Source organism: Echinops telfairi, unplaced genomic scaffold, assembly GCF_000313985.2.
Source record: "Echinops telfairi isolate 266 unplaced genomic scaffold, ASM31398v2 ScPeMD7_655;HRSCAF=1070, whole genome shotgun sequence".
Classification (NCBI taxonomy): Eukaryota; Metazoa; Chordata; class Mammalia; order Afrosoricida; family Tenrecidae; genus Echinops; species Echinops telfairi.
In genome coordinates, this window is record NW_022104553.1 from 15,286,623 (window position 1) to 15,301,642 (window position 15,020).

At 43.2% G+C, this 15,020-nt stretch overlaps 1 protein-coding gene across 7 annotated transcripts in view; it reads left to right on the forward strand.

Annotated features, from left to right (window-relative positions):
• Nucleotides 1–13,230, forward strand: part of ZNF606 (zinc finger protein 606) — a 22,473-nt gene extending 9,243 nt beyond the window's left edge. For 4 of the 7 annotated variants that reach the window (XM_045292294.1, XM_045292293.1, XM_045292296.1 and 1 more), the window contains 3 exons: nt 6,530–6,656; nt 6,915–7,010; nt 10,049–13,230. In XM_045292294.1, coding sequence (XP_045148229.1) covers nt 6,530–6,656; nt 6,915–7,010; nt 10,049–12,036 — 2,211 coding nt within the window. In that variant the 3' untranslated portion in view covers nt 12,037–13,230. Of the gene's footprint in view, nt 1–3,843; nt 4,504–6,529; nt 6,657–6,914; nt 7,011–10,048 lie in introns of those variants that run through there. The other 3 variants (XM_045292298.1, XM_045292297.1, XM_045292302.1) reach the window with 3 other exon arrangements.
• Nucleotides 13,231–15,020: the final 1,790 nt, after the last annotated feature.

Below are 15,020 nucleotides of genomic sequence, written 5' to 3' on the forward strand. Positions count from 1 at the left end.
GAGAGAGAGAGAGAGAGATGGTTGGGGATTGAGGAATTGTGATTGTCTGACCATCACAGGACTCTTCCAGGGCCTTCTCTTAGACGATGGGCCTCCTCCACTGGTGGTTGTGTCTTTTCTGCAGTCTACATTTTCTACAAGCTCTTTCCTGTTCTCTCTCAGACCTCTGTGGTCGGATCCTGCCCCATTTTATCCTGAAACTTCCTCTGGTCTGAGAGCAGAAGTGTAGGAACTCTAGCTGCTGCGTGGATTCTGTGTCCTCTGTTACCTTCTCGTTCCCCACGGGTCCTCTGGTCTTTGGGCATTTAGCCAGGCACCAGGGAGTGTCTGGGACTCTCACAGAGTCTCATTCTATGCCAGCTGGTTGGGGCTGGTTGCCTCCCCCATACCCACCACACCCCCCTTTTCTCTGTCTCCGTTCTAGGGACCTAGGTAGATAGAGTCACTCAACCCATTCTACCTCTAGTTACCTAGGGTAGGAGGTTGGTTGTCAGGGTCCCTACTCCCACCCCAAAATGATGGGGTATTCCATCTCACCCTGCTGTCCTGAGAAGCACCCACACTCCTGAAACTGAGAAGGGTTTTGAGGGAGGTATGCAGAGCTGCTGGCCGAGCTGCCCACAAGTCAGGGTACTGGCCAGCAGGCGAGGCAGTGAGCAAAGCTATGCCCAGCTCCGCCCTCCACTCTCCTCCCTGTGTTACATCATTTCACCTGTTCTTCTGTGCATCTGTCTAAGAGAGTTAAGTGTCTCTACAAACAACTGCCAGAGCTTTACCACCGCCCACAAAATGAACCGTGATTCCTCACTGTCACCAAGTGCACACTCCATGTTGTTTTCCCTGATTATCTCCAAAACGCCGTTTGACAGTTGGGCTGATTATACTAGGATCCCAACGAGGCCCAGCTGTTGCATATGCTTCATGTTTGTTTTTGTTTTATTTTGCTGTGAAATTACAACAATCAAATGTAGTTTAATTTATAAAATTTCATATTATAAAACAGAAAGCTCAAATATAAAATAAATTGGCCTCTGATAATCCAAAATGTTTACTTTTAATTGAAGCAAGCCTTTTACTCTTACATAATATATCAAATTCAAAAACCCAAGTGGCTTACAGTTTGAATTAAGCTTATATTTAGAAACTTTTTCAGAATTTATATTTATTTTTTAAAAGGAATAATCAGCAGAAGAGACATTTATCAAAAATTTCCAAAACTCGGTATGTTCTCCTGATCACCAGCAATTTGAAAACCTGTGAAAATATGTTAAAGCCGTCCTTTGGCTAGATAAAAACACCAAATACCTACTTAAACTTCATTTTGAAAACAGAGCCTCCAGTAATTTGGACCAAAAGGACTGTCACTAATTTTCTCCAGAATAATGAGTTTTAAGTGAGTAAAAATGTATGTAACTCTCTAACCTTTAAGAGAAATATTCGCTTCATTAGAGTAGTTCCCTCCAAGGAAATATATTTCTATTTGTATCTAAGTTTTCTAAGGCAGAAATAAGAAATTTTGTCTGTTCCGCCCCCACCCCCACCCCCACCCCGGAATAATTTTTGAACTGTCCTATTGAGTTTATAAATAGCAACATTCTTGAGCTGATAGCATGGATTTTGAGGGGAGGAGAAACCCCCAATCTCTATAGGTCAGAACTGAATCACTTAAGGGCATTGAGATTTTAAGGATGGTGACCACCAGAAAGTGATGACTGCCTAGCATAACGGGTGTAATCAGTGGCCCTGCACTCTGCATGTCTTGTGGGCCAGCTTCACTTTACCTTTGTGAGTCCATTGAGTAAGTCCTTTGTGCGGGGGCTGGGACCGATCAGATCCTGGCTGATATTTTGGCAAGAGCACCTCGCAGTTGGTGCTGGTTCCTTTGTACCTTGTGAACCAGGAGGCCCGTGATGTCCTGTCCTGCTGTAGATTGTAAGAAGAGTCAGTGGGTGCAGGTCTTATCAACTGGACCCCTTCATGGTAAAGTTTCCTGTCTTCCCTCGTGGTTTAGCAGAGAGCGACTGCTAATGCTCCCTCGTCTAGTAGTGGTTGCAGAATCACTCTCTAATGATTTCATTCCTCCTGAATCTATCTGGTAGATGTGTGCATGAATACGCCAGGAGTCCTGGGATGGAGCAAACAGGCGCTCAACTACTACCCAAAAGGTGGGCAGTGTGAGCCACTCAGAACTTCCTTGGAAGACAAGCAGGTGATCTGTTTCCAAAAGGTCTCAACAATATGGCCTTTAGTGTCAGAGGAAACCTAAGTCCAACAACCGAAGGGCCAGAAGGTGCAGTTGTACAGTTATAATATGTAAAGGTCATAGTAAAGTCATAGAAAATAGGAGAGAGAATAAAATAAAGGGGGCAGACACGTTTTATAGTAGCATGCTCACTTCAGCCCCTCTTGGTGGTCCACATGGAAGTGGGAAAGAAGAGAGAAGGCCTTGACTGTCTTGGGATATTTGTAGGTTGCCCATGGAACCATGCATATCCAGTAGTTACATAGGTCACAAGGTGGGTGGAATCTACAAGTGACACAGTCCTTTGTGTAAGGACTTACAGTAAGTCACAGCTCACAGGCACCTAATAACCTGCACTGGGGGAAGGTGTGAGGGGGGCTGGGTGACACAGTGGGGAGAGGGCAACAGGATGTCTGCTTCTGTAGGGAGATAAAGTCGGCCATATGCTCACTTTGTCAGCATAGTTGTTAAGGGAGAATCTTTGGGAATGATATTTAAAGCAGGATCGTGTACTTGGACTTTATCTCTAACTTAGCAAAGTGGAGGCTTTCCTACTGTGGAGTACCAGCTTTCCAGATTCCCTCTGTGATACGTTAGGGAATAGAGTCCTCGTCCTATTTCCCTCAGTGCCCCTTTCCCACACTGTAGAGCAGTTGTGCTCTGTCCTGCGGAGCTGCCATGAGTTGGAGTTAACCTGATGGACCCAACAACAGCTAGAGCAACATGATTGTTCCGTGGGTGTCTTGAGACTCGTGGGCGGTGAAGTCCGCCAGCTTAAGAGAAAAGCCAGCCTCTGGGTTTGAGTTTTATTGTGTGTTAGGTGAACGTTGAAGCCATGGTCATAGATGCCACTCCACAGAGGAGAGGTTTGGTAGCCTGAGAGGAAAACAAGCAAGTGAGCACAGCCTCTTAGCTGCTGCTGGGGGTATACTGTCTGTAAAAATGCATCCAGCCCTGGCATTTATGCTTTGCACACTTGTCTGCCCTTAAGTTTTACTAACGTGAAAAGTTTATGTTACCAAACGAAGCAGAAGCAGCCAGGTATGGACACTGAGAGTGTGTGGCATTGGGGAGTCCAAGGCTCAGGAGTGTTGCACCGAGAGGAGGCGTGGTCAGTCATTTGAAATGCCGCAGGAATGTCTAAGAGGGAAGTGGCCAATGACCTTAGATTTAGCAAGTGTGGCATGAAGGATTTGGGAGAGGGCATAGTGAATAGGAAAATCGCGATTATGCCTACTCCTCACTTTCCAACATGGGTAAGTTCCAAAGACCATGTTGTCATGCAAACATTATTGATATGTGGACGTGAAGAATGACCACAGCAGATCACATAGGTGCCCAGATTACATCAATACGGAACTGCCATACCCCAGCCACGTTGACACATACTCATCACAGCCGCCCCTACTCGTGTTTCGCCTCTTGCTGTTGGTTACTGCCAGGTGTATGTTAATATGCAGACTAGTCAGAAAGTCGAGTTTTCACTATTGTGGATATCTAAAATGTGGGACAGTGAGACAGTTGATAAATGAGCACTGGCTGTAATGCATATCCGTTCCCCCATATGGTTCAATATAGATTATAAAATTTTTTTTTTAAAGATGAATATAAAGAAAAATTGCCAAGAAGCAGAGGCAAAGATTGGGCAGCGAATCCGCAGAAGGGACTGCAGCTGGGTGACACCCGGATGACGAGGAAGGAGGGGGTGAGAGTGGACTGTCACTCACAGGGGCTTGACTGTCAGGAGAGGCTGGGCCCCTGGCACGAGCACAGAAGGAGCAGGGACGTTTGTATAGGCTGTGGAAAACGAGAGTGGAGATCACAGGAGACGGCACCTAATCCCATGTGCTCTGTGAGGAGTTGGGCTACAGAAACGAAAGATTTAGCTATAAATGAGAGGACGATCCTCCTGGGTGATCTTGTTAGATGTGGTAGAGTTGATTTTGAGTAGGGGAATCAGTGGTTCTGCCTTTTATCCTGATCATCCTGTAAAGGTGGAAAGGGAGCCATTTGGGCAGATAGGTTATAATTGGATGTTTTGAAGACACAGTTCTGACTGGGAGCTGCCCCGGTAGAGTAATCTTTACAGGAGCAGGTCACCAAGTGTTCTACAGAGCTGCTGGGCGGGTTCAGATGCAGACTTGCAGGTGAGCACAAACCATCTGTGACATCCACGGACCTTGGTACAAAACACAACGACAGAAGCAGATCTCCAGATGTCTCTCCTGTGGAGCCTTCCCACTGCCCTCGACTTGGTTCCAACTCATGGCGATCCTATAGGACAGGACCCTGTAAGACTGCCTTATGAGGTTCTGAGACTATACCTCTTCATGGGAGGTAAAAGCCCCATCTTTCTCCCGAGGAGGAGACGCTGGTGGTTTCAAACTGCTCACCTTGCAGCTAGCAGTCCAACTTGTAACCCACTAATGCCTCAGGACTCCTTATAGAGCCTTTGGGTAAGTTCCAACCACCCAGCTTTTGATTAGTGTCAAAGTGCTTAACCCTTGTGCCAACAGGGCTCCTCAAATAACCAGCCGCGAAGGCTTTGTGTTGACCCAGATCCGATGGTGAGCTGGGTTTACAAGCCAGGACCAGCAGTGACAGCAAATGAGTCCATCCGGGAGACCTTGTACAGGTAGAAGTAGACTTGGAGGTGGGCATGAGAGGGCTTGAGCAACCGGGCAGTGGAAACCACGCCCTTTGCACTTGCAGCATTCATGGCCTGATTCTGCACAGACACCAGGGCAGACCAGAAAGCCGTTTCCAGATGGAGAGGAGGACTGAGGTGCAGGGGACTGCGTACTCTGAGACGTGGGCTGCAGGGTTTGTGTCGGGCCAACCACCACACACAGCTCACCTTTACCGCCAGGAGAAGTGTTGAGCCCTTCCTGTCGCCGAGTGCCCAGGTAGATGAGGATGGTACCGATTGCTTACCAGGACAGTGAGTTGGCGGCACATTCATTGCAGAAATTAGGCTGACACTCTAATTCATCTTCGCTGTTGGACTATCCCTGGTTCTTTCCTGCCCACTATCTTCCCAGTTGGACTCTTTGGATTTAAGTGCTTCCAAGAGCCACTGTCACGGATTGTCCTGAGCCTCCAATGTTGTGCATGGTCCCATCTCACCCTCAGCTCCAGCTCTTGGGACAGAGATGCTATGGGTATGAAGCAGCTCAACTCCTGCCAGGAATACAGACATTCAGTATTCAAGTCACACCATTCCACACTCTAGATGCTTATGTTGCAAATCAAAGTTCCCGGAGTCTCTGGCGAGCGACTGAGCCTCCTAACCTCTGAGCTGCACACAAAGGCTTTACTGTGACGTTGTTGCCATGCAGTTGATGCCGATTCGAGGTGTGTGTGTGTGTGTGTGTGTGTGTGTGTGTGTGTGTGTGTAGTAGAATAGCTCCATAAGGTTTTCAAGGCTTTTGGAATATGATCACCAGGGCTTTCTTTTCTACGGCACCTCTGTCTGGGTTTGAACCATCAACCTTTGGGCTAGCAGCGGAGTGCTTACCCGTTTGCACCACCCAAGGACTCCTTTGCTTTATTAAATGTCTGAGTTTCCCATCCAAAAGGGGGAGTTCTGTTCAAATTTGATGTAATATAAGTTGGGCGAGAGTCTGCAGAAAGACCTGTTTAACTTGTTGCAGTGGTTGTGATAGGTACCCAATTACCTGAGGGAGCCCTGGCAGCTTCGTGGCTAAGTTGTTGGTTGCTGATGGAAAGGTCAAACCCCCCAGACACTACTTGGCAGAAAGATCTGGCAGTCCGCTTCTGTACAGATTTACAACCTTGGAGACTATGGGGTTTCTCTACTCTCCCTCACAGGAATCAAATTGATAGCAAGAGGGATGGGGTAGTTCCCTAACGGCTCATTCCAGAGAAGGGCCTCAAATCCAAACTCAAACTCACTGCCATCAAGTGAGTTCCGACTCAGAGTGACCCTGTAGGGCAGGGTAGAACTGCCCCTGTGAGTTTCCAAGACTGTAACTCTACAAGCGTAGGAAATCCCATCTTTCTCCTTGGAGCAGCTGGTTGATTTTGAACTGCCAACCTTGCAGTGAGCAGCCCAACTGTAACCACTACACCACCAGGGCTTCCTAGATATGAGTTTAAGTGCGTCCTAATGAAACCTGACCTGCACCGGTCAGAATTTTGAACATAATCAGGCCAGTTTCTCTACCACCAGCCTCATCTCCCTTCTCTCTTATCAGCCTCAGTCCATCCCTAGGAAATAGTAGAGAAGGTGCCCCAGGTTGAGGAAGAACATGTGTGTCCTTTTAGGAACCAGTGACCTTCAAAGATGTGGCTGTGGACTTTTCCCAAGAGGAGTGGGGGCAGCTGGACCCTGTTCAGAGGACCCTGTACCGCGATGTGATGCTGGAGACTTTCGGGCACTTGATCTCTGTGGGTAAGGCAGGTGCTGCCCATGTACAATGAGGCTGTTTCCATTGCAATGCCTTCAGCCCCTCTATGGTTAGAAGCCCTTTGAGGCCACTGGAGGGCTGAAATGGTCTTGGGTATTGGAAATCAGGGTGAAAATTCTAATGCTCGTGAAACATGTCATTAGAGGGACTAGGCTTCGCTCAAGTGAAAAGTCACAGTGGAGAAGCAGGCATCAGACTGATCTGCCCTATTACACAAACTTCTATTTTTCCTGTATGCTCAGGGAATGAGATCCCCAAGCCTGAAGTCATCTCACTGCTGGAACAAGGAGAAGAGCCATGGGCTGTGGAAAGAGGATATCCTCAAAGCACTTGTCCAGGTAAGAGCCGGTCGTGGCCCCAAGTGGGCAGACATTCTTCCCCAGCACCTCCTTACTTGAGAAACAGCACAAGGGCTTGAGGGGTTGCCTTTCTGAGGTACATGCAGAACATCCTCTGCATCTTTCCCTCCTGTATCAACCTCTTCTCGTTGATGACAGCGCCCTGGGGCCGCCGGTTCAGGGTTGGGCTGCTAATTACAAAGTTAGTATTCCATCCCTCCGGCCTTCCATGGGAGAAAGATGAGGCTCTCTGCTCCCCAAAAGATCGACCCTCTTGGGAACCCTATATCGGATCACTAGAGGTTAGAATTGACTTAATGGCCATAGTGGGGTTTGTTGGGAGTTCTCCACACTGTCTGCTTTCCTGCCTTTCATAGTGTCCGCTGCTTTTTTCTCTAACATGACTGTCTTAATTCCCTTGAGCTGCTGTAACAGAAATACAGTAGTTGGTGGCTTTAAAAGACAGGCGTTTATTTATTTAATCTTTTATTGGGAGCTCTTAACAGATAATATAACAATCCATAATTCAATTAGATCAAGCATAATTGTACAGTTACTGCCACCATCATTTTCTTTCTTCTTGAACTCTTTGCTATCAGCTCCTCTTTATCCCCTTCTTCCCCTTGCCCCCCAGGAACCCTTATTCTTATATTATAAATAATTATTATTGTTATCATTTACTTATTTGCCATGTTTTACACTATCCACTGTATCCGTTTACCTATAATCCTGTTATTCCTTCCCCTCCAGTGGGATTATAGTCATATCAGTTCCCCCTCCCCCTTCTTCCAGTACCCCCAGGGGATCATTGCTCCCATTACTATTTCTGATGGGTTTTTTTTTCTATCTTGGATTTCATGCATTGGGTGATTTTTATTATATAAATTAATATACACAGGCCTAACAAGATTAATGAGGTGAACCTGGGACCATACTAGTAAGGGAAGGAAATGTTAAAGGACTAGAGGATAGTTATGTGTTTCATCAGTGCTGTACTGCACCCTGCGTATAGCTTCCCTCCCTTCAGGCTCTTCTGTGAAGGACTGAGAACAGAAATGGATTTGCTTGCTGTGTAGAAGGCTAGAAGTGTGGATTCAGGGTACCACTTTCAGGAAAGGCTATCTCTGTTGGTTCTGGAGCAAGACTCTTGTCTTTTGAGCTGAAAGATAATAAATTTGTATGGTTTGAAGCCACATAGTGTTTGGTGATTTGTTACAGCAGCGTTAGGGAACAAATACAGACCCCTCTAGTTGTTAGAGGACTGCATACTTCAACTACAACGATAGTAGCTCCCATATATTGAAAGCCTGCCATTTGATAGGCATTTCACTGCATTTATAATCTGACTTAATCATCAGATAAGTCTTGTAAGGATAGTGGCGGAGCCATTATTTAAGTACTGATTATCTGTTTCATCACAATATGCTCTCTTTCAAGTCACTGATAGTATCCTTCAACAAAAAAAAAGTTTTTTTTTCTGTACTGGGTGAAAGTACTGTAACTTTGAGATCTTTAAAAGATGATGATGTTGCCCTTTGAGGTGATGAAATTTCTTTCATGTTTTGGACTCTATGGAATCTCATACTTTCATAGATAATGCCTTGGTAGGTGAAAGTGCTGGCAAGATACGGGAGCAGAAAGGGTATCATTATATGGAAATGAATTAGGATTCTACTTAATAATTTAAACATTGGTTGCTAAGGACTTGTGAGTTCATCTCCCTTTGTAAAACAAGTTGTTATTGTCATTTTCTACCTTATTGCTATTGTCAATTGTCATCAACTCACTTCTGACTCACGGTGACCTCACATATTCAGAGTAGAACTGTCCCCCTTAGGGCTTTCAAAGCTGTGACCCATCAGAAAGAGACCACCAGACCTGCCTGTGGGTATATTCAAACCTTCTGTCTAGTAGTTGAACACTTAACTTTTTGTTACCAGGAACTTAAAAAACAAAAACAACCTAATAGCATTCAATGTTTTCTTTGTATCAGGAGTTCCCAAGACCATCCCAAATTTAGTGATTTCCTGGAAGAAATCACAAGACTGAAATCTTTATCATTACAATTACAGTTTATCATAGTGAATGGATATAAAGCAACATTAACAGAGGGGGAAAAGCACAGGGGGCCTAGTTTCAGAGGACACTAGATACAAGTTTCCTAGAGCCCTTTCCCAGTGGCATCCATGGGATATAATTAATTTCCCCACCAATGAGTTGTGATCATAGGTGGGTAGTGTACTCTGCCAGGGACACTCACCTGAGCTTGGGAGTTAGTCAGGAAAGTACATGGTGCCTGTGTGAATGAGTTCAGTCACCAGATTCCACCCAGAATGAAAGGTGTCCACCATAAATGATATTATTTGCACAAACTGTTCAGAGAAAGGATTATGTTTCATATCCTCAGCATGCAAAACATTTTCTCCTTTAGGACATTCCAAGCCCTCATTTCCCTGGAGCTGGCCACGTTCCAGTCCTGAAACAGGTCTACTTGGAATATGCACCATTTGAGTAGCTCAGCCAATCTGAGTTGTCTCCTGCACATCCTTACTATAAGGTGTCCCACTTTTGGTGGGACAGTCCCGATTTTTAACAATTTTTCCTGTGTCCTGCGGTGTTTTTAAAAAGTCTCAATTTTTGGAAAGAATGCACGACAAGCTAGGGTATACGGTTTTTAGCTGCCATGTGGCTATTTCGCCAGGATATAAGTTTTATCAATGGTGTCCCGCTTTTGTCCCGCTTTACCAATGCTAAAATCTGGTCACCTTACCTTACTATCCTCATCTTTTCATAAGAAATCTTCCTAACTGGGTTTATCAATTTTCAGTATACAATTTTTATACTTATTTGTTCCTTATTCATTACTCTCTTCTTCACGTTTATGATATTTTCCTGGGTTACAAGTTTGTATTTGGGAAAAACAATCACACTTGACAATTGATCATTGTGTACAGTAGATCTCACCGTTCCTGCTCTTTCCTTAAGATTTATTTTTCTATGTTACTATGGCTTTAAAAAATTATTCTTGTTTATTTCAGAATGGATGAGAAGTATTGAAAGAACAGCTTTGATCCCAACACAGAGCATTTTTGTGGAAGAACAATCCCATAGCATGAAGTTGGAAAGATACATATGGGATGATCCTTGTTTCTCCAGGGTAGAAATCTTGGGATGTGGAGATCAATTAGAAATGTACCACATGAACCAAAGCAGAGCAAGGACGCAAATGGTCTTTATGCAAAAGGAAGTACTTTCACAAACAGGCCCTGACTTCTATGAACTTGGGTCCAACTACAGCCAGAGCTTAAACATTTTTCCATCTCAGAGAGTTTCTCAAATAGAACATTTCTATAAACCTAATACACAGTCCGAAAGTTGGAGATATAATTCAGCCATAATGTACGCAGATAAGATTACCTATGAAAATAACGATTATAGCAAGACCTTCTACAAATCCATTCAGCCTGTTCACCCTCCAAGAAAGCAACCTGGAGATAATCTTTTCAAATGCACTGATGCTGTTAAATCTTTCAATCAAATAATACATTTCGGTGATCATAAGAGAATTCATACAGGAGAAAAGCTCTATGAATATAAGGAATGCCATCAAATTTTTAACCAGAGTCCATCGTTTAATCACCAGTTAAGACTTAATGTTGGAGACAACCAATGTGATTATAAAGAATATGAGAATATCTTTTACTTCTCATCTATTATGGGACATCAAAAAACTAATACTGTAGAGAAAGCATATAAGTACAATGAATGGGAGAAAGTCTTTGGGTATGATTCATTCCTTACTCAGCATACAAGCACTTACACTGCAGAGAAACCTTATGAATATAATGAATGTGGGACATCTTTCATCTGGAGCTCTTATCTTATCCAACATAAGAATACTCATGCTGGAGAGAAGCCCTACGAATGTGATAAATGTGGGAAAGTTTTTAGGAATCGTTCAGCCCTTACTAAACATGAGCGGACTCACACTGGAATAAAACCCTATGAATGTAATAAATGCGGAAAAGCCTTTAGCTGGAACTCTCATCTTATTGTACATAAGAGAATTCATACAGGAGAAAAACCTTATGTATGCAATGAATGTGGGAAATCTTTCAACTGGAACTCCCATCTCATTGGACATCAGAGGACTCATACTGGAGAGAAGCCTTTTGAATGTTCTGAATGTGGGAAATCTTTCAGCTGGAGTTCCCATCTTATTGCCCATATGCGAATGCATACTGGAGAGAAGCCCTTTAAATGTGATGAATGTGAAAAAGCGTTTAGAGATTACTCTGCCCTCAGCAAACATGAGAGAACGCATTCTGGAGCAAAACCATATAAATGCACAGAATGTGGAAAATCCTTCAGTTGGAGCTCCCATCTTATTGCCCATCAGAGAACTCATACAGGAGAGAAACCATATAACTGTCAGGAATGTGGCAAAGCGTTCAGAGAACGTTCAGCCCTCACAAAACACGAGATCATTCATTCTGGAATTAAGCCCTACGAATGTAATAAATGTGGAAAATGCTGCAGCCAGATGGCTCACCTCGTTAGACATCAAAGGACACACACTGGAGAGAAGCCCTATGAGTGCAATAAATGTGGGAAATCTTTTAGCCAGAGCTGTCACCTTGTTGCTCACCGGAGAATCCACACTGGTGAAAAGCCCTATAAATGTAATCAGTGTGAGCGATCCTTTAATTGTAGCTCTCACCTTATTGCACACCGGAGAACTCATACGGGAGAAAAACCATACAGGTGTAACGAATGTGGGAAAGCATTCAATGAGAGTTCTTCACTTATTGTACATTTGAGAAATCATACAGGAGAAAAACCTTACAAATGTAATCATTGTGAGAAAGCTTTCTGTAAGAATTCTTCCCTTATTATCCATCAGAGAATGCACAGTGGAGAGAAAGGCTTGCTATGCAATGAGTGTGGAAAAGCCTTTAATGGGCGGTCAGCACTAACTCAACATCAGAGAAATCACAGTGAAGAGAAACTGTGCAAATTGAATTGATAGCTTTTTTTCCTCCTTCTTACCTCTGATAGAACATTTGGGGAATAATACCCTATAAATAAATTCAAGAGGGGAATTTTTTTTTCAGTCAACAAAGTATCTTCTTAGGAGAAATTCTATTAATGAAAAGGATAAGGGTGAGCTATCCTTATTAATAGAAGGAGGTAAACACTTTGTATTGTCCACAAGGTATCCAAGTTCAGAAACATGACTAGGGAATGAGGCATTTTTGAGAAAGCGCTCTCACCTATTTCTGGTTCCGTGTGCATTGTTAAGGAACACATCTTATGTCAGGAATAGTATTTCAACTGGAAATGCACCATTTTGCATCAAGCTAGTAGAATGGGTATACATCTTTACATTGATAATTTGTACATAATCACAGAAGGATAGGCAGAATTTGCCATTATAAGAGGAGGGTCTGGTGTCCTTTAAGGAGTAGGGTATCAAACATACTACATTTGAATTTAGTGAAGTTGGATGACCTATTTATGGTTGTTCAAAATTAACCCCTTTAGGAAAAAAAATAGTGAGATTACTAATGGTGGAAAGATTATTGCCAGGACACATAAGATTTTGATTGTGTTGTTGGACAGAAAGTGGTCCTTAATAAGCTAGAGTATGTGTCTATTGTTTGTTCATATCTGCCTTGTTGGGCAAATAGTTTGTAATTTGTCTTAGGCAGTCACTATAAATTACAGTTGTCACTGCATCAATGATCATTACATGAAGGAATAAGAAGGACACAGGTGTATATATGTATCTACTATAACAAATCTAAAAACTGTACATGTGTCAGCACTGGAAAGGCCCATGGAGAAATTAACTCAGTTAATTTTTATTTTATAGTTGTACAATCAGATAACACCATGTGACAGGCATTGTTTTAAATGCATTACAAACACTAACTCATTTATCCCCTTAACCCTATGAGATAAGTACTAATACTATCTCAATTTTATGAATGGGGAGCCAGAAGCAGACATGTGAAGGAACACATAGGTAATAAATAGAACTGGGATTCAGTTTGGCTCCAGAATTCATTTTTTAATCTCCACATTATGCTGCCTTGCCAGTGATTCTCCACCCAACCCGACCCCCTGCTGATATATTTTCATTTTGTTCAGTATTTTCTAGAGTAGAGATTTTATAACAAAAAATCAATAAAATACTAAACAAGGAGATGTAAAGTTACCTGACTTCTCTGTCTCATAGAATTTGTGGTCAAGGTGAGAGTAAGCTCCATTTGGAATTTGAAGAACTCGGGATCAGATACAGAATTACTGAATATTTGGGGATATAGAATTCCTAGAGTTTTATTACCCATAATCTTGAGGATTATGGGGGAGAAGGGAATTGTGGACACACTGGGTGTTTGGATGCACTTGAAAATGTCCCGTGATGGGTGCAGAATACCCCGCATGGAGCAGTTTGCAAAGTTTTGTTTTTTAAACAACAATAACATACTTCAGAGTGCAGGTGCATCATTTCTCAAGACCTCACTTTGAAATAAATATTATTAAAAATCTCCAAGTGAAAAGATTGACTAATAGAATTCAGAAGAGGAGTATGGCATTGGGGTGGGTGGGGTCTGCTCTGCAATAAATGACCTGCAATAAATCAGTTTCGTCTCATTACGCACCTGGGACAGATGAATCATTGGACTTGGCTGGTTTATCTTAAATTCACAAATACTTTCTGAATTTCCCTAACATAGGGTTATAGCTAGATGCCAAGAATCCTTCCTCCACAGGCTTCCAGGGTATAGGATAGAATTCTACAGTATATAATGTCCATCTAACATCGTAAGTGGTGGTGGTGGGTCAGTGGTATAGTTTTTACCATGTATGCAGGAGAACCAGGTTCAATTCCCATTCAGCACATCTCAAGTGCGGTCACCATTTGTCTGACGGTGGGGGCTTACATGCTACCATAATGTTGAACAGGTTTCAGGAAAATTTTCAAACTATGATGAGCTAAGCCTGGCAAACTACTTACAAATAAATCAGCTATTGAAGACCCTGTGGATTATGTTAGTGCAAGTAGCAAGCCACGAACCACTATAGGCATGCCACAAGACTACCACATTTTGTTTCGCTGTGCCAAGCAGTTTTCAAGGTAAATTTATTGCTTTGGTTTTTAGGAACTTGTTTATCTTTGTGTTAGGCCAGATTGAGTAGAGAAACAAATCCAGAGACACTCATATATGTATAAGAAAGAGCTTTATATCAAGAAGTAATTATATGTCAAGAAAAGAGCCCAGCCCAGTCCAACTTGAAGTCCCTAAGTCCAAAACTAGTCCATAGGTCCCTTTCCAGATTAACACAGTCACATTCAATGAGGCAAAAGGAGGAAGATCTCAGGCTGGTGGGGTGCAAAGTCTTGTGGATCCAATGGCTGTGGAAGCATCACAGAGCTGGCAGTTCTCAGAGTGTCTCACCAGCAGGAAGGGGAAGTCAGAGGGGGTGGGTGGGAAAGGTTCCCAGGATCCTATTTATGAGAAGGCCACACCCATGAGGAGGTATCATCAGACTGACCTGATTGACAGATTGAATATTACCCCTACAGTTTTATATATCTTCAAATTGACATGAGATTATGTTCATGACCACAATCTTTCTGCTGCCTCAGTGGTTTTCCTGTGCCTCTCTTTTTTTAAAGTCATTTTATTGGGGGCTCGTACAATTCTTATCACCATCCATCCATCCATTGTGTCAAGCACATTTGTACAGTTGTTGCCATCATCATTCCCAAAACATTTACTTTCTTCTTGAGCCCTTAATATCAGCTCCTCGTTTTCTCCTCCCCCCACTACTCCCTCTCTCATGAACCCTTCCTAATTCATAAATTATTTTATGTCATATCTTACACAGTCCAGCGTCTCACTTCACCCACTTTTCTGTTGTCCGTTCCCCCGGGAGGCGGTTATATGTAGATCCTTGTAATCGGTTCCCCCTTTCTACCCCACCTTCCCTCCACCCTCC